Raw genomic sequence first — 20,212 nt, 5'->3', positions numbered from 1 at the left:
TCTGCTATGTGTGAGATTGGACTGTTGGTGCTAAAATTTAAAAGGTTCTGCCTGTGGATTGTAAGAAGACAAATGGCACATCTCTAGAAGCAAGGAAAAATAGTACTGTAATTCAGTGTCATGTTGATAGAAATAGCAACCTTAACCAGTCATCTTTTATTTTTGGCTCCGACAACTAACCATAAAATATAACCCAGATGGTGGAGCTATGATAGTAAAGATACAGAGATGACATTTTGCTGATGAATTTGCTACCCTTTGCTTCTCCACTTTCAGTTTTATACTAAATCTTTTATGATGTAAGTTGCTTGCTTATATATTTAAGGACAGACCCATGGGATTAAAAATGTGATGAATGGCATTTTTAGATCTTGGATTATTTCAGTTAACTTTGTTTAATTTCCCTCCTCTCATCATTTTTTTTTTTTGACTTTTTCTCTCTTTTGCTAAATTCTTACTCTAACATAAATTAGGCTGTGCCATGAACAAGTGGGTCCTATTTCAATTTATTTCTGAATACATATTTAAAGACATATTATAGTATTATGCCTAGCCTGTCTGCTTATTTTGGAACTGGGAATTCTAAAGAATGAAGGGAGTTGGACACATTATACTGTGGTTTCTAGTCTCAGGCGGCTTTACCACAGAAGACCCCAAATTGAGATGAAAGGGTTTTAGGTAAGGGTAGCTTAGTGATGCTGGTGTAGTATTGTTCAAAACTTTTTTTTTTTTTTGCATTAGAGATTAGGAATGGGTAAGGTAGTGGGTGTGTTACTGTGGTACTAAAGAGTTTAGAGTTTCCTCATGGTCGGCAGCATCCATGCCACTTGAAGTTTACCTTGTCGCCTGGTTTCTGAAAAGCTGGGGTCTTAAAACAGTGCCTGTATTGAATCAGTCCCTGGAGCATGACAGGAAAGGAAGGAAAGGGTGAATATTTATGGAGAATCTTCTAAATACATATAATCTCTTTGTTTTTTTTTTTAATATAAATTTATTTATTTGAATTGGAGGCTGATTACTTTACAATATTGTATTGGTTTTGCAGTGGAAGTGTACTGGGCCCATATAATCTCTTTGAATCCTCACAGTGACCCCTTGAGGTCAGCACAGGCTTTGATTTGAGGTCTGTGACTCTGAGTTCAGGCTCTGCCTGGTACTAGTGTGCCCTTATCTCTGTGGTGTGTGTGTTTTTGTTATCGTAAGAGACATATCAAAACCTTATTGAGAAAGCAATATATGCCTTCCTCCTCCCCAAATGCATCTTAATTATATAGAGAATATGCAGATAACACAGAAATTCCCCTTGCATTTATTTTGTAAATATTATTTATTCTTGATTCAAGTTTTAAGTTTATCTATTTTCAGAGATGGAATTTTTCTGAGTGTCTCTTAACTACATTATGGAGTAATGCGTTTTTTTATGCATATGAATCTACATCAATATCTATTCTAATTAAAAAGACTAGTGACAGTTTCTTACAAGTATATGTTTAAGGAATGATAATTAATTGAAATAACTAATGGACTATTATTATGAGCTTAAACATTCTGGCTTGAGCTCTAAAAATTATTCTTATTAGATCCTTTACTTAGATCTTCGAGATACTTCTGGTGATTATGTTAGATATAAGCCAACTCCTTGGGCTAATTTGAAACATAGGAATGTACTTTGCTTGCATATTCATTTTAGTGTGGAGACTTCTCAGACAGCCTTCTTTGGCCTTTTATTTTGTAGAGTCCTCTGTGGAGTGAAATCTTTTAGGTTTTATTTTCTCTTTTTGATCTGTGGTCCTGGAGTTTTACTATTGCTTGGACACTGGCATGTGGTTTGATTGATGTCCTGTTGTTTATCAGGCAAATACAATACCACCCTGGAAAGGGTTGCATTTGGATGGATGTTGTAGTTTTTTTGATGCAAGTGCAGTCTTTTTATACCTACTGTTGTTTTCCATGTTAGATAAAGTAGCAATTCCTCTCATCACTTAGGCAATTTAAATCCCAGGGTTTTTTGGTAACATTGAGTTTTATTCAAGAATACTTGGCTGCCCTATACACAGAATTTGCATTCAAAAATCTACTTAAGTCACATATTATTATAATTGTGTGTGGATAGATAGAGTTTTGCACATGCACCTTTACGTGTGTGAGTGTGTGTATCTATGTGTGTTTCTGTTGCATGATTGACCTTGTAACTATACAAAAACCCTGCATGTATTCAGGTAATAGTGTAGGTTTTAGGATCTCTGGAACTCTCATTACTCTCTTTAGAAAACGAATTCCTAATGTTCAGTCTTGACAAGACTGGTCCTCCTGAGAAACAGGCCATATTTAATCTCAGGACATCTTAAGGAAAATAACTGACCGATTTTGAGTTTTTGCATACCTTTAAGTCGTGAAGGTGCTAAGGATTGCTAAAATATGAAATGTGAAAGGGTTTTAGATGAAGAATCAATTGCAAAAGAATTGAACATGACTTAGCGACTAAACAACAATGTATATCTTTGGTGCCTTCCATATATAGTAGGCATTATATTAGAATCCTCTAATTACTCTCTCAAGCAGCTTTAAAGCCAAAGAATATACCAGTATATCTTTTGCTTAAATATTTTATCTAGGTACCTTTTGCAGTTGTAGGTGTTTATCTTTTTCAGGAGTTAAATAAACAAGTAAGCAACCAATGTCAAGGACTGTTAAGAATGCATTTGTTTCAGAAAGCCTCCAGGCCTTTACTAAAGACATTTTCACGTTAGACTCTTAGAAACCAACTATTACATGACTCAATAGGCACGCCAGCCTGGCCTGCAGGGGTCTAACAGGGTGAAGCTCCTAATTCTATGATACTTTCAGCGAAACTTTATTGAGAGAGCAGAACCCCAGATTGCCAGTGCCTGTGAAAACAGCTATTGTGGGTGACTGCTCTTGTACACTAGACTTTTGTTATCACCTTCCAGTTACATGCATATTAATTTTTAAGTATGAACAGAAATAGAATATTTTTATATTTGAAAAGAAACTGGATTCTATATTTTGAAGTTTCCACATAGTTATTTGGTTTATTCGGTATAAGATCTTCTGGGGCCTGTAAGCAGAAATTTATTCCTCACAGCATTATTTAACTATTCGAGGGAAGTAATTACGTTTTCATGGTTTCTAAATTATGTTGGGAAAATTATCTGGAACTTTCTCAAGGGAGAATCATTTTATTATGTCAACAAAATTTTATGAGTTAGGTAAAACTGAATTAAGTACCTTACCCCCATAATTCCCCTGAAGGCAAAACTTATTAACTAGAATAATGTAATACATGGTTGTTTTCTGTAACATGTTGGAACTTTTTCCAAGTCCCAATTGTCAACAGGATTCTTGTGTTTCACTGATGCTGTGGGGAATAACCAAGTCACTGCCCTCAATGAGCTTATATTTTAGTAGTGAAGATTTATTGAAAATAAATCTTGAAAATTTATTTAGACAATTAATTATGTTATAATAATCATGCTCTGTTGTAGCTCCACACTTAGGATGTGTATGTGCTCCGTCGCTTCAGTCGTGTCCGTCTCTTTGTGACCCTATGGACTGTAGCCCACCAGATTCATCTGTCCATGGGATTCTCTATGCAAGAATACTGGAGTGGGTTGCCATGCCCTCCTCCAGGGGATCTCCCAGACCCAGGGATCGAACCCAACTCTTGTGCATCTCCTACATTGCAGATGTATTCTTTACCCACTGAGCCACCTTGGAAGCCTACACTGAGGATATGTCTTCCGAAACAGCCTCTAAAAGAGCAGATATTAATATCCTGCAGCTTAGAATCAGGTTAGTGGGTAGGAATCACCGCTGTCCCTTTGAATTCTTTCCTTTCAACTATGACATCATCCTGAGTGAAGTCACTGTCTTCTGTCCATCCTGAACTTTAGTACTGGTGTCAGACTTGCTTTCTTGACTTCCAGGGCCCACCATTGTCCAGATGCCTTCAGGATCATTGAGGGAAGCCCCTTCGTAGTTCCTTCATCCCTTCATCTATAAAAATCACCTTCCATATTTCACCCATCTGCGAAAATCACTTACCTTATTTTAATCTGCTGCTCATTAAACACATCTTGTAATATCTCACAAGTGTTCTGACTTTACATGTAAGCATCTCACTTTCTGACCATAACATAAATTCATTTCTTTCTACTTGATGAATTTTACCAAGGTCATCCATCAGCCTCATGGGGAGCACTTGTCCATCAAACTTTCTGTCTTTTGCCAGTTCATCAACTTGCATATTGTATCAAAACTTTATTTCTTTTTTGTTATCTTTTTGTCACATCTTCTATTTCCATAAACTCCTAGATTCCTTTTTTTTTCTGTCTATTTTTTATGGGCTTAAGATCAAGCAAATTCTGTTTTCAATAGAACCATGCTCCATGGTAGATCAGGATCAGTAGAAATTCTCAGTCCCCAACTTCAAATGGGCCCACAATACTCCTGGATATCCTATCACATTTTCGTTTCAATTCCCTTTCTCCTCTCCTCTCCATTCTGCTCCATTTGATTCTCTCAAAACTCCAGCCGTTCCTCATACCCTCCTACTTTCCTACCCATCCCTGTAGCTTAGAAAACCGAGACCATGCAATAGAAACTCCCCTATCTATCAGTTCTACAGATTTACTCGTATTGCTTTTCATCCTTTCCTTCTTTCCTCACGTTATAAATAGAGCACCTCCTCTGACCTGGAATTTGGAACCTGTGCTATTCTATCTCATACTAACAGTTATCATTTCTCTCATGTATGCTTAGACTTACCCTATCAAGTTGAATTCTCCTCATTGACTTCTAAATAGCTAAGTGTTTTCTGTCTTAAAAATGATAATAAAAAGTTGAACACTTCCCTTGACCCCACATCTTCTTCCATCCTTGGTTAGATTTCTCCAGCAATTCAGGGTAACTACCTGTAAGAGAATTATAGCCATCTCCACTCCCCTGCTCTGTTCATCATTGTCTGATAGGTTTCCATTGTCCCATTTCTGTTACTTCATACAGATGGTTCTACCTTTGATCACTCTTAAGCTCAACATTACCTGTAAGAAGTGATTTTGTTCCAGGTTTATTGAGATATAATTGACGTGTAACATTACGTAAATTTAAGATGTACAGTGTTTTGATTTGATACAAGGATGCATTGCAGAGTGATTCCCACTGCAGTATTAGCTAACATCAGCATGTCACATAATTTCCATTTCATTTTTGTCTGGGAACGTTTAAGATATACTCTCTTCAGTTCAGTTCAGTTCAGTTCAGTCGCTCAGTCGTGTCCGACTCTTTGCGACCCCATGAATCGCAGCACGCCAGGCCTCCCTGTCCATCACCAACTCCTGGAGTTCACTCAGACTCACGTCCATCGAGTCCGTGATGCCATCCAGCCATCTCATCCTCTGTCGTCCCCTTCTCCTCCTGCCCCCAATCCCTCCCAGCATCAGAGTCTTTTCCAGTGAGTCAACTCTTCGCATGAGGGGGACAAAGTACTGGAGTTCCAGCTTTCGCATCATTCCTTCCAAAGAAATCCCAGGGCTGATCTCCTTTAGAATGGACTGGTTGGATCTCCTTGCAGTCCAAGGGACTCTCAAGAGTCTTCTCCAACACCACAGTTCAAAAGCATCAATTCTTCGGCGCTCAGCCTTCTTCACAGTCCAACTCTCACATCCTTACATGACTACTGGAAACCATAGCCTTGACTAGACAGACCTTAGTCAGCAAAGTAATGTCTCTGCTTTTGAATATGCTATCTAGGTTGGTCATAACTTTCCTTCCAAGGAGTAAGCATCTTTTAATTTCATGGCTGCAGTCACCATCTGCAGTGATTTTGGAGCCCAAAAAAATAAAGTCTGATGCTGTTTCCAACTGTTTCCACATCTATTTCCCATGAAGTGATGGGACTAGATGCCATGATCTTCATTTTCTGAATGTTGAGCTTTAAGCCAACATTTTCACTCTCCTCTTTCACTTTCATCAGGAGGCTTTTTAGTTTCTCTTCACTTTCTGCCATAAGGATAGTGTCATCTGCATATCTGCTGCTGCTAAGTCACTTCAGTCATGTCCGACTCTGTGCGACCCCATAGATGGCAGCCTGCCAGGCTCCCCCGTCCCTGGGATTCTCCGGGCAAGAATACTGGAGTGGGTTGCCATTTCCTTCTCCAGTGCATGAAAGTGAAAAGTGAAAGTGAATTCGCTCAGTTGTGTCTGACTCTTAGAGACCCCATGGACTGCAGCCCACGAGGCTCCTCCATCCATGGGATTTTCCAGGCAAGAGTACTGGAGTGGGGTGCATATCTGAGGTTATTGATATTTCTCCCGGCAATCTTGATTCCAGCTTGTGTTTCTTCCAGTCCAGCATTTCTCATGATGTACTCTGCATAAAAATTCAAATCACAGAAAACATATTTGAGAAGGTTTATGGGCGTGCTGCAATTCATGGGGTTGCAATGAGTTGGACATGACTGAGTGAGTGAACTGAACTGAACTGATGGGAATACAATACTAGTTTATTCGAAGGTTTTTTTTTTTTTCCTCCCAAATACATGACAGGGAGTTAAGTTTTTTGAAAAGAGAGGAGAGAATGAGAAGAAATTTGATTTTAGTACATGTGTCTTTTACAGATGTTTTTCCCCATCATGGCAGTGGTGCCCCTTAACCTAGAACACTGACCCTGTGCCAGGAGCTGTTGCTAAATGGTTCAGGTGTGTTAGCTCATTTAATCCTCCTTTAACCCTGAGGTGGATAGTCACAGTTTTGTTTTGAAAGAAAAGAAACATAGGTTTAGATTGTATATCAGTTGATGTTACACAGTAACTTTACATATATTTTTCCATAAGGTACAGTTAATACTTAAAGAATATGAACGAAATGTATCTCTGACTTTGGAGCCTACACTTAAAAAAAAATTGGAGTGTAACTGCTTTTCAGTGTTGTGTTGGCTTCTGCTGTGAAATGAACTGAATCAGTTGTATGTGCACATATAGACTCTCCCTGTTTCCTCCCCCTACCATCCCAGCCTTCTAGGTCATCGCAGAGCACCGTGCTGAGCGCCCTGTGCTATATAGCAGGTTTCCTCTAGCAGTCTGTTTTATACGTGATAGTGTATTATGTCAAACCCAGTCTCCCAGGTCATCGCACCATCTCCTTGCCCCTGTGTCCACATAGCTGTTCTCTACATCTGCATTTCTATCTCTGTCACACAGAAACACCCTAAATGTCCATCAACAGATCAGTGGATAAAGGAGGTGTGCTACATGTATATAACAGAATAGTACTCAGCCATAAAAATAAATGAAACTGGGTCATTTATAGAGATGTGGATGGACCTGGAGTCTATCAAACGGGGTGAAGGAAGTCAGAAAGAAAGTGCAAGTGTTGGTCACTCAGTTGTGTCCAACTCTTGTGATCCTGTGGGCTGTAGCCCACCAGGCTCCTCTGACTATAGGAGTGGGTTGCCATTCCCTTCTCCAGGAGCTCTTCCCAACCCAGGGATCAAGCCTGAGTCTCCCACATTGCAGGCAGATACTTATTACCATCTGAGTCACCTTGGAAGCCCAAGTCAGAAAGAGAAGAGCAAAGATCATATATTAATGCATATATGTGGAATTTAGAAAAATGGTACAGTTTAACACTGTGATATATTGAAAGAAAATTAAGTTCAATTTAGGGTTAGATTTCTCAAATCCATAATACCTTGTTTTACATGGCATTTCGTATATCATTTAATCATTATATATATATCACTTAATCATTTCACATAAACCATTCAATATTCATAAGAAACTTCAATATGGACAAGGGCAGTGTTGTCGATCTGAAGCTGTGAAGACACAGTTAGGTAAATTGCATCTTTTCCATGTGATAGCAGACCAACAGCTAGAGCCCAGGCTCCTTGCTTGGAGTTCAGCTTCCCCTTATATGCGGTATTTCTTCTGCATTAATTGTTTGCCAAAGGATAATGTCATTCTTGTTCTTTCATCTTCTCCCCTCCTTCAATTTGACTTTACTTCACTTATTTAGTTAATAATCCAAGAATGTTGCTAGAGTAGCAAAATTTTGATTAGAATCATCCCCTTCAGTTTTTCAGGTAATGGAGTGGAGTGGAAATAGCTTGAAAAGCGGAGCCCTTCCATTCTGTTCTCAAGTTGGCCTCTTGGGTGGGTTTGAGTTGACATAGGGTATGGCTTCCCTTGCTCTCTTCTCCTGGGAAGCCCTCGTTGACTACTTGACACCAAGCATTAGCTCTGACCTGAACATTAGCCCGAGCAAGTTTTGTGTAATTAAGCTATTGAGATTGGTTTTCCCTGAGTGGACAGGAGAGCCTTACAAGGTAAGGGCTCTGCTGAAGTGATAAAGCTGATTAGATCCTTAGCAATACAGGAATCTGATCTTAGAAATTTTCTCTTGGTCTCGTTAATGAGGCAGAGACAACACTTAGCAGGGGAAATGTGGTCACTGAAAAGAGAAACATTTTTTTTTTCTTTACTAAAGAACCAATTCTTTCACTCCATTTTAAATCAAGGTCTAAATTTATTGTCCAGAATAAAGCCCAATTTAAATGAACAGATAAGAAACTTTTCCTCAGGGATGTAGTAAACATGTTTAAACTTAGCACCTACATGAAGCAAAGGAAGTAAAACAATTCAAGAAAGTAAAACTAAGATAAGCCTAGAATTGGAATAATTTAATTAATGCTAATTGTAATAAAACTGAAATAATGAACTGATTATTCAGCTGCATAGTCTATTCATACCAATGTATTTTTTTTCCAGAAATGATTTTCTCATTTTTTCTTTCTGTGTCTTCCCTCCTTCCCTTTCCTTAAACTCCTATCAACCATCCAAGCAAATAAAGCTGCTTTTCCTGGCATAAACTTATACAATTGTCATTTATTAACAATGTTTATCATCTTACCTTTTCATTTATATAGTACTTTCACAGATGCTACTATTTAAGCTTCATGGAACTTTATAATGAAAGCTGCATTATCTCCAAATGAGCCTTGGCTCTAAAAGGTTATGTGATTTGCTCAGTGATTTGTATACAGGAAAAGTGGGTGTCAAAAACAAAATTTCTCATCCCCGAGAATGTGACCTGTACCACAGTTGCTTCAAATTATACTTTATTTAAAGTTTCTGATTTTCTCTTCTGTTTCTTGCTAAGTCTTTGTTCCAATATTTAGAAAATGACATAACAGTTGTATCAAAACCTTCACAGGAAATGCAGATTGTGTATACACACACTCACACATGCACTCACATATATTTCTGTCTTTATCGATTAGCCCTTCTTTCATCATGAAGCAATTGTCTTCGCACAGAAATCTCTTTGACTTCACAACTTCAGCGTATTGCAGGGAAATTAATAGTCATACAGTGCAGACTTGATGTAGAAGAGAATTAGCATAGGAGCCAGTTTATGGTGGGAGTGATTGAAGAGGGGGTGAATCATCCATGCAGCCTGCTGTGTCCCACTGTCATTGGCTTTGGGGTGGATATTGGTATGGTATGAGAATGGAAAGGGTGTCAAGGTCATGATACTACTATTTAGTCAGTATAATACCTGATTAGTTTGCTATTTAAAATGACACTTTAAAAATTTAACATATTAGACTTTTAAAGGAAATTTAAAGCTTATTTAAAGGAATGTTCTACTGCATTTGTGTCTCCGACTTGAGAGGAAATATAATGAAGTTGATAGATTAGAACCTGGAGGTTGGCTTGGGTTCATTCTTGGCTCTAAGACTTGTTAGTTGTTAGACTTTGGTGCAGCCACTTACCTTTTTTTTAAACTGAGGATAAAAGTAATATCTACCTCATGTGATTCTAATTAAGATATATTATTTGTGTGTGTGCAGAGAGGTAAAGAGAAGAGGGAAACAAAAGTAGATGTGAGCATGAATGAACATGCTGAGTTAGAATAGTCTCTTGAGTATAGTAAATGCTCAGTGAAAATTCCCCTCCACTTCAGTAGTACTGTCTGTGTCAGACATTACCAGACGATTCCTAATGGCTAACGTCAATTGATTCTTTTTTAGTTTTCCTTGAGTTCTCTCCTGCGTTTCATGCTTTTTGCCGTGACCTGTGCTTGCATGCTAAGTCTCTTCAGTCTTGTCCGACTCTTTGTGACGCTATTGAATGTAGCCAGCCAGCCTCCCTGTTCATGGGGTTCTCCAGGCAAGAATACTGGGGTGGGTTGAATGCCCTTCTCCTGGGAATCTTCCCTGTTCGACCCACATCTCTGAAGTCTCTTGCAGTGGCAGAAGGATTCTTTCCCACTAGCGCCACCTGGGAAGCCTACATCTGTTTTATGCAGACTCTCAAATTTCTAGCTTATTGTTCTCTTATTGTGCTGTTACTGCAAGCTTCCGTTTTCACTTTCTCCCATAGAGGTCCTAAGTCTGTCCTAGAACCACAGCCTGATTCCAGAACTGGCAAATATTCCCATGAGAAACGAGAATCCTGGGATCACATTAGAGAGACCCTGTACTTCAAAATTTGTGCCCCTTTAGATGCTGTTGTCTATGCAGATATCTGATGTTATAAAATTATAGTTATTATAATTTACTTGGCCTTTTTTAATCCTTTTGGTGGGAGTGTCAACCTGCCTGAAACCTCCTGATCCTTCTCTTCCTTCCTCGATCGTTAGGTCTGAACTGTACTTTGCTAACCTTACTTCTGCTGGCTGTTGTCTTGCCTGCCATTTTAGTGGTTTCAGTTCAGTTCAGTTCAGTCACTCAGTCGTGTCCGACTCTGCGATCCCATGAATTGCAGCACACCAGGCCTCCCTGTCCATCACCAACTCCCAGAGTTCACTCAGACTCCATCGAGTCAGTGATGCCATCCAGCCATCTCATCCTCAGTGGTTTACTCCTCCTTATCTTCCCAAGAATACTGGAGTGGGTTACCATTTCCTTCTCCAGGGGATCTTCCCGACCCAGGGATCGAACCTGGGTCTCCCACATTGGAGAGCCACCAGGGAAGCCCCTATGCCATATTACTCACCTTTAACTTTCAAATCGATAGCTTACTCACTGCCAAGATGATGACTTTCAAACCTATAGCTTTATTATAAACCTATTTCTTCACTCTGAAATATATCTGTTTAGTTATCTCCTAAGCATTTACCCCATATGTATTTTAGAATTAGTGAATCTGTCATGTCTGCAATGTACTTAGTTATCTTCTTCCTCAAATCTGTACCTTTCTCTGCATCACGTGTTCTAGCCAGGGATCCTGATAATGTTAGAATATGGGGTAGGCTGCCCCAATTATGTCTTAATGATATACGGATTATTTTGAATTGAAGCTACTTAGCAATGGCCAATGCAAGAGGGCTACTCTGACTGTCCTTTCCATCTCCCTGAAAGCAGAGAGTAAGTGTCTCATGTGAGAGCTGTACCCCCTGCCTCTGGGCGTAGAAAGACACCCTTAACACCGAAGGTAGAGAATTTGAAACTGAAAAACCTGTGTGAACAAATATGTTACTTCTCTAATTTACTGCCCCAGGTCCAAACTCTGTTTAGGTTCTTCACTAATTGAGCACAAAGTTTCATTGCCCTGTCACTTCCCCACAAATTTATTGTTTCTTTGTCTAGAAAGCATAAAAGCTCCCTGCTTTGGCCATTTCTTAGGTCCCATTTCTATGAGGTCTCCCTGTACATGATTAAAATTTGATCTTTTTCTCTTGTTAATTGGTCTTATACCCATTTTATTATTAGTCCAGACACACTAGCTCAGGAAGGATAGAAAGGGAAATTTCCTCCTTCCTGTCAATAGACAATATAGTGCAGTACAGTCCCTAGGGACCCCAGCCAGGAATCAGAATTGTCCTATTATTCCTCTGCAACTAATGAATCAATATTTTCTATTTTTTAATATTTCCTTAGCATTGTTTCTTTATCTTTCCTTTTTCATCTCATCTTTGTATTTTCACTGCTACTAGAATATTTTGGTTTCTAGTCTTTCTCTGGGGCCATCCTTCACCTTTGAAGCAAATAGATTTCTAGTAGACCAATTTGATTGTATTTTATTCCTATTTTAAACATCAATTTCCAATGTGTTTCCTAAAATATTTTGCAAAATACTTCTATGATGACCCATATGTCTCCATAAATAAAGGAGCCCATCATAAAATAAAATGTTGAAACATGGCATGCTAATTCTATTTTCTCTTGAAAACTAACAGCACATGTTATTAAGATTAAGGGAGTCTATTAAATAAGTTCTGTTGTTGACTACAACAAAATTCTATAACATAAGCTTATATCTGAACACTGATTTTTAAAAATATATTTATTAAAATGTTTATTTATACATACATATATATATATATATATATATTTTAAAATTGATTAACCATTTACAGGATTTACTCCTAGTCTTCACTCCCATGGTATTCAAAGTCTTCCATGCCTAATTCTCTGATTTCATCTCTTCTGTCTTGAGTTTTAGTAGCCATACAGATTACTTTCATTTGGTTTCTATTTTATGTGGTTGCTTTTACCTGGCATAGTATCTATCTAATGACCTCTTCCTTTGAAAATTCAGCTACTGTATTTAAAAGCTTAGATCAGTTGATGTCTTAGCTGGTTAACATACTGCTTCAAGTTGATGCTCCATGTATATGAAATAAATTTAAAAAGTGGAAAAAGTCAGTAAGGGAAAATTTAGGGATAATGGATTTTTTATATCTGTCTATATATTGCCCATTCAGGAAATCAATGATATTTGCTTAAAAAATTTATTGAGAGCTGCTGACCTCAATAATTTAATTGCTCTTCAAAAAATGTTTTGTTTTCCTGTACAAATTTTAAGAAATTACTCACATTATAAGACACCATTTTAATTTTTATAGGACAAAAATTAAATTTTAATTTTCTTGTGTTACAGCTATTCTTCCTTCACTGTGACAGTTCCTTAAAAACGATTGTTGTAAATGTTTTCTGTTTCTTCCTGACAGGTAATATTTGAAGCTGAAGTCTCAGGAGGGAGAAGTGGTTATATTGCCATTGATGACATCCAAGTCCTGAGTTATCCTTGTGGTGAGTTGTGATTAAGAATTGTATTTTTTACCTCCTTTCAACACTTGTCTTATATTGGTAATGACTGTTGATTGTTTATCACTTGGCCATTGCTGTCTCTTTTGTTGTTGTTATTCCTAGTTTTCTGTTCAGTTTAAAAAGATCACTGAGGTATTTCTAGAGTCTTTGAATCAAATGTTTTTCAGACTTGTGCACATGTTAAAAGATTCTTTTAATTGTTCAATTAATGTTCAAAAGAAAACCACAGTCTCAAAATGGTATCACTCATGCTAAAATTCCGTGATACCAAACCTAAACTTATACCTGTTCTAATTGCAGTTTCAGTCTCTTCCAGAAACTTAATCCTTATTGACTTGTCTTGATTTTATGGTCAAGCACCAGTAAGAATATTTGTCCTGTGATCCTTCTGTATGCCCCAGAGGAAGAAGAGGTGATTTGAATCATAAAACTCTTATTGTTCCTTTTCTTCTTCAAAGAAGAAAAATAAATAATAATTTCTTTTCTTTTTGTTAATAGAACCCTTGTCCCACCCTTCTTGTAAAAACTTTCCATTTGTATAACTCCTTGGATCTGTCTTCCAGTTGATAGAAAGAATGTTGCCTCGTTCATGAATCTCCTAACAAAGCTGATTAGTTCTTCAGTTTATTTAGTTGATGTTATTTTTGACAGAGGAAAATAAAAATCAAGGGACTCACTCCCTCTTTTGATTTTATTAAATTGCCTAGGAAAACAAAGAATAACAAATCAGAGTTCAGTGAAAAGAAAAGAAAAAGAAGCTTTATTAACTTATGTGATCTAAGTTGAAACTTGGAATGAAATGAAGAAAATGAATTAATTCATCTTATTCTTACTTTAGGACTAATTTTTTCATGTCATAGTAAATATCTGGCTAATTCATAATAAACAACAAGACAATAGAAGGCATACAAAACAAGAAACTGAATTTATTTGCACATCATTTGATATGAATTAGATGCACATTAGTTGATCTTCAGATTGGGTAACTAAATTTGTGTTTACATCACATACCCTGAAAGACAGTCATTGTGTGCATTCAGTAGAGCCAGGCATAAAGCAGTTCATACTTCAGCTATATCTCCCAACAGCAGCATTTTTTAGGGCCATGGATTCAAGGTGATCTGTTCAGTAATCCTCCTGGTGGAAATTCTCTAATAATTTGTAAGCAGCATGCACAAAGGCTGCCATGCCAGAAGCCAGGGCTCATACTCCTGCTAACTGGTTGTCAAACCCTGGTGTGCATTAGAATCGCCAGCAGGATGTGGCAAAAATCATCAGTTGCCTGGCCCCTCCTCTGGTTTTCATTGTTCTCAGGAGATACTATTGCTGCTGGTCTTTTGTTCCCAAGTCATGAACACTGTTCTAGCTTGCGTTCTAGTGCAGGCATTCCTTTTTTGAAGCACCTACTGAGATGAGGCCCTAGGGAAAGATGAAGCAGGCAAGAATCAAATAATTGTGGTGTATCCTATGAAATGCATGTAGTCAAATACATCTGATTTAATCTAAGAAAAAGGGGAACAAAATTATCTCATTCAAAGTTCAAGTTGGCTTACTAAAAACTCTTTCAGTCCATTCATATATGAGAACCATGTTTCCATCTATTGTTCATTTACATGTCTTTCGAAAGAAGATATTAAAGAAAGACTTTCATGAGTTAACCAAATTTTAAAAAAAAATATTTAAATTGAGCACAACAGTAGTTTCATTGTGATATGGTCCTCCATGATCTGTCTTTACTCACTGAGGATTAGCTTTTCCTGTTTATAGTTCTTTTCAGTTGGAAACATACATAGCTTCACCTTTAAAAGGTAATTGTAAGAGAATGCTTGTTTCACAGTCATATAACTCATGTATATCTTGATTGCAGTCATTACTGTTTTGTTGGTCTAATATTTCTTTCGGGTAACTTTCTTAGGACTATAAAGCAATAGGAAGTGGATTTAACAACAGTTAAATTAATACTCTGAGAGAAGGAAGAACAGTCCCTTGTTCTTTGAAGTACTAGAGGATTACATAATAGTTATTGAAATTTTTTAAAAAGGGAAAGAAAGCGCTGAGCACTTCAAGTGTGATTTAATAGTTCAATGGCCATGTATATGTCCAATTTTGAGCTATCATTCTATGTTTTCGCTATATCTTTCTATTATGCCATGCTTTGTGCCTGTTTGATCTCTTTTGCTTGCTTTGATACGTAACTTTTATTGTCACCTGTATGCAACATGCTGCTGGGGTCCTCAAGCAGTAATTGTTGATTGCTCATTCTGTATAGAATTGCTCTATCAATTATGGTGCAATACACAGTAGAGCTACTGAGATAAAGAGAACTGACACTGAGAGATGCAGCGGTGACTTTCAGCACTGAGAAAACTTCCGTATGACATTAATCCTGGCCAAAGCTTGAAAGTATTAACAGCATTATTCTGTTGGGAAAAAATAACACGGCATGTTTTCTTCATGTGAAAGAAAATAATTTTTTCTTGCCTTCACAGATAAATCTCCTCATTTCCTCCGTCTGGGGGATGTAGAGGTCAATGCAGGGCAGAATGCTACTTTTCAGTGTATTGCTACAGGGAGAGATGCTGTGCATAACAAGTTATGGCTGCAGGTAAGGCCACATTGGCAGCTGAGCTAAAGAGTATACTTGATTTAAAAAAAAAAATCACAAATTATTTTTCCTTGTATGTGTGTGGTGGGCACAGGAGGATGGAGTGTAGTGAGTATATGGGTGTGACAGGTTGTCTTTTCTGTAGGTTTAATTTAATTGGCTGCAGATTAATTTCAGATCCATTTTTGGAATATGAATAACAGTGTATAATTAATAAGTGTTTGGGTTAGTTCCTTGTGAAACCTAATGATTCTCTAATGTTACATCCAAACTGTAAAAGCAATTTTTCTAGATTCATTCAAAAATAGGGGGAAAATGAAAATTTAATATTTAAAATTTAATATTTTGAAAGCTCAGCTTATAAGAGCATAGTCCTTAAGTAGGAACTGTCATACTCTGATAAATTTTTTCAAAAGTCTTTTAAGAAACCTTTGGGAATGTTTCTGGAAATATGAATTGGAAGAGAGCCAACTAAATTATTTTCAGGATTTTTTTGTGTAGGGGTTAATCACGGACCTAAGGAAAAGATGTTTGCCGTGCACATATTAAATTTGCAGTAAATGGTATATAGTGAATTGCAGTTTAGCATACATGTTGGGGAAATGTAAATGGTGCATATAAAGGACTTTAAAAGAACCTGTGAGGAAACAGTGTCTAAGGAATGTGCCAAACCTTCAGAGAGTTATCTGTCAATCCTGGGGCAGAGATTGGTGGGAGGAGCTAAGAGCAGCTCTAAAGCCTTGAGGCTAGACTCAGCGCTGATGACTGTTGGTCTAAATATTTGAAGCTAGAATGTAAGTAATATTCTCTGAGCACCTTTATATTGTTATTATTATTTAATTCTATTTGCATCAGAATGAGGAAAGGGATTTAATTAGTTAGAATTTTAAATTCCTGAGAATGTCAGTAGAGACCAAAAAGGAAAATCATTAGCTTACTTTCCTAAACATAGACATCAGGCTTTATTTTATGTTACTTTTAGATAGGTAACATTAGTGTTGAGGGTCATCATTAGTGTTGAGGTAACATTAGTGTTGAGGGTTGCAGGAGGTTGGAGTAATGATTATAAGAAATGATTATTAGAATCATACCTAGTATAATGCCTGGTGTTGTACTGGGTGTTATAAATGTGTTTTTTCATTCAATTCCCACATCCACTCTAATGTTAATAACAAATGTGTTTCATATAAATCTAATTATCACTTTTGTCATTTATTTGATATGTGGGTATTAGGATAGCATCCTGAATATGTGTAAAAGAAATAAAGTCTCTCCTTTTGTTTAACCTTGTGATTATGGTAATTTCCCCCACAGATATTGAAGTATAAGATAATTCTTCCTGTAGAGTGTGCTATATAATGTGCAACCTGTTTTATTATCTAAACATCAAATCACAATCCTTCTTACTTTCTCTGTCAGCCTAAATAGTGTTAAGAATGTGTTTAGATATATTTTCTAATTATTTTGCTAATTGTTTTTCATTTAGTTAGGAACATTCTTGGCATTTGATTTTAATTGTGATCTGTATACTCTTGTCTTGGTGAACCAGAGACTCTGGAGTCTGCCCCTGGTTTTATGCTCCAGGATTTAATGTGACATTGAAATAAAAAGGGTTTTGTATACTTCAATACCGTTGCCTTGTGGCAACAAAGACTTTGTGGCCCTCCTGGTCTGAGTGGGTTGCAGTAAAAATACTTCTCATTTATTATTTTTTAGACTGACTCATTTCGTTACAGTTTTAATAAATTTTCTTGTCCTTTTTCAAATAAAGATGAAAGATAAAAATACTCTGTTTGATTTCTATTCGACTTTCTCTTTTCTCCTCTTTCTCTTTACATTTTCCAAGGTGAATTTATGTATTTCTTGTCTATTTTGACATTGCCCAATTCTTCAGCAATAAGTATTCATGAAAAAGCTTTTCTGCCTTGTTCAATAATAGACCAGTTAAATTACCTTAACTTATTCTCTCAAATCATTCTCTATATTTAAGATAAATTGAAAATTATCAATTACGTAGTTTAGGAATGTTTTCAAATAAACAAGATTGAACTGTAGAGATAAAGTTGTAGATATATACATATAATTGATATCTGTATCTGTATAGAGTGAGTGACTCAAAAAGTGGCCAGTGATTTTTTTAAAAAATGATCCGTCTTTTGAGAAAGCAGTAGAAACATAATAAAGGAGGAAGAAACTTGATTCCACAGTGAATCTACAACCCAACACATAGAAACAGATGTCAAGTTATTTTTGCTTGGTGTAGGAAAAGTTTTTAAGGTCGGGAGGCCGAGTTCTTAATTCTAACTCTTTAATTCTTGTTACCCAGTTAATCATGCATGCTTAGAGATTTCATTAAACTCTTCCAGGCCTCAGTTATCTGTAAAAGGAGATGTGGACAGAGATCAAAATCACTTCCAGCTATAAGATGAAAACCAGGTCTTTTATTTTTGATGGTCTGAAACATGGCCTTGATCATTTGCTTTTCTGTTGTTGTTTGAAGAAGCAATGTAAAAATTTAAAGTTATTAGTTTTGTATGGGGAAAACAGTGAAAGTGAAATTGAAGTTGCTCAGTTGTGTCCGACTCTTTGTGACCCCATGGATTGTAGCCTAGGAGGCTCCTCCGTCCATGGAATTTTCCAGGCAAGAGTACTGGAGTGGGTTGCCATTTCTCTCTCCATAGCGAAAAAAAATCCTGCCTTAAATTAAATATCACTGTGAGAACAACTTCTGCTTAAAGTCTCTGCTGGCTGCTGTGAATGTCTGAAACAACTCAGAATGAAAGCCCTTTGCATTCTGTTGCAAATTAATGGAATAATGGAGTAGCAGTAGTATACTGCTGGTCAGGTGTGAAAAAAGTCAGCCATCAGCTTTTTGTGTCCTCCAAATCATCTATGTTATGTAACGTGTGTGGTGCCTCAGTTTCTTAGTGTGTCTGACTTTTTGTGACCCCTAGACTGTAGCCTACCAGGTTCCTCTGTCCATGGAAATTTCCTGGCAAGAATACTGAAGTGGGTTGCCATCGCCTACTCCAAGGGATCTTCCCGACCCAGGGATGGAACCTGTGTCTCTTGCATCTCTCACATTGGCAGGCAGATTCTTAGCATGGCCTCCACTGCACTGCCTAGAGAGCCCATACCATGTAATATACTGAGCTGCAATTGTTAAATGTTTGAATATGGGGTAAAAGAACAAAAACTAGAAAAGAGTCCAATTTTCTACTTTAAATGAAAAATGATACATGACAACTGCCATGAATACATGATCAGTTCAGTTCAGTTCAGTTCAGTTCTTGCTGTTCTTTGCAACTCTGCATTCAAATGGGTATATCTTTCCTTTTCTCCTTTGCCTTTCCCTTCTCTTCTTTTCATAGCTATTTGTAAGGCCTCCTCAGACAACTGTTTTGGTTTTTTGCATTTCTTTTTCATGGGGATCGTCTTGATCACTGCCTCCTGTACAATCTCACGGACATCTGTTCATATTTCTTCAGGCACTCTGACTTTGTTACTTCCACTGTATAAAGATAAGGGATTTGATTCGGGTCATACCTGAATGGTCTAGTGGTTGTCACCAGTTTCTTCAATTAAAGTCTGAATTTGGCAATAAGGAGTTCATGATCTGAGCCACAGTCAGCTCCTGGTCTTGTTTTTGCTGACTGTATAGAGCTTCTCCATCTTTGGCTGCAAAGAATATAATCAATCTGATTTCAGTGTTGATGTCCATGTGTAGAGTCTTCTCTTGTGTTGTTGGAAGAGAGTGTTTGCTATGGCCAGTGCATTCTCTTGGCAAATCTCTATTAGCCTTTGCCCTCCTTCATTCCATATTCCAAGGCCAAATTTGCCTGTTACTCCAGGTGTTTCTTGACTTCCTACTTTTGCATTCCAATCCCCTATATGAAAAGGACATCTCTTTGGATGTTAGTTCTGAAAGGTCTTGTAGGTCTTCATAGAACCATTCAACTTCAGCTTCTTCAGCATTATTGGTCGGGGCATAGACTTGGATTACTGTGATACTGAATGGTTTGCCTTGGAAAGGAACAGTGATCATTTTATTGTTTATGAGATTGCATCCAAGTACTGCATTTCGGACTCTTTTGTTGACTATGATGGCTACTCCATTTCTTCTAAGGGATTCTTGCCCACAGTAATAGATATAATGTTCATCTGAGTTAAGTTCACTCATTCCAGTCCATTTTAGTTTGCTGATTCCTAAAGTGTTGATGTTCACTCTTGCCATCTCCTGTTTGACCTCTTCCAATTTACCTTTATTCATAGACCTAAAATTTCGCGTTCCTATGCAGTATTGCTCTTTACAGCATCAAACTTTACTTCCATCACCAGTCACATCCACATCTGGGTGTTGTTTTTGCTTTGGCTCCATCTCTTCATTCTTTCTGGAGTTATTTCTCCACTGATATCCAATAGCATATTGGGCACTTAGTGACCTGGGGAGTTCATCTTTCAGTGTCTTATCTTTTTGCTTTTCCATACTGTTCATGAGGTTCTTACGGCAAGAATACTGAAGTGGTTTG

The 20,212-nt window shown here is 37.4% G+C and overlaps 1 protein-coding gene across 1 annotated transcript in view; it reads left to right on the top strand.

Annotated features, from left to right (window-relative positions):
* The window catches only part of PTPRK (protein tyrosine phosphatase receptor type K), a 625,738-nt gene that overhangs the window by 306,804 nt on the left and 298,722 nt on the right, over positions 1-20,212 (top strand). Inside the window, exons 4-5 of the mRNA XM_052645975.1 lie at positions 12,979-13,060; positions 15,568-15,683. Of these exons, the coding sequence (XP_052501935.1) occupies positions 12,979-13,060; positions 15,568-15,683 (198 nt within the window). The remainder of the gene's footprint in view (positions 1-12,978; positions 13,061-15,567; positions 15,684-20,212) is intronic.

Source organism: Budorcas taxicolor, chromosome 9, assembly GCF_023091745.1.
Source record: "Budorcas taxicolor isolate Tak-1 chromosome 9, Takin1.1, whole genome shotgun sequence".
Taxonomy (NCBI): domain Eukaryota; kingdom Metazoa; phylum Chordata; class Mammalia; order Artiodactyla; family Bovidae; genus Budorcas; species Budorcas taxicolor.
This window is presented reverse-complemented; position numbering and strand designations above follow the sequence as displayed.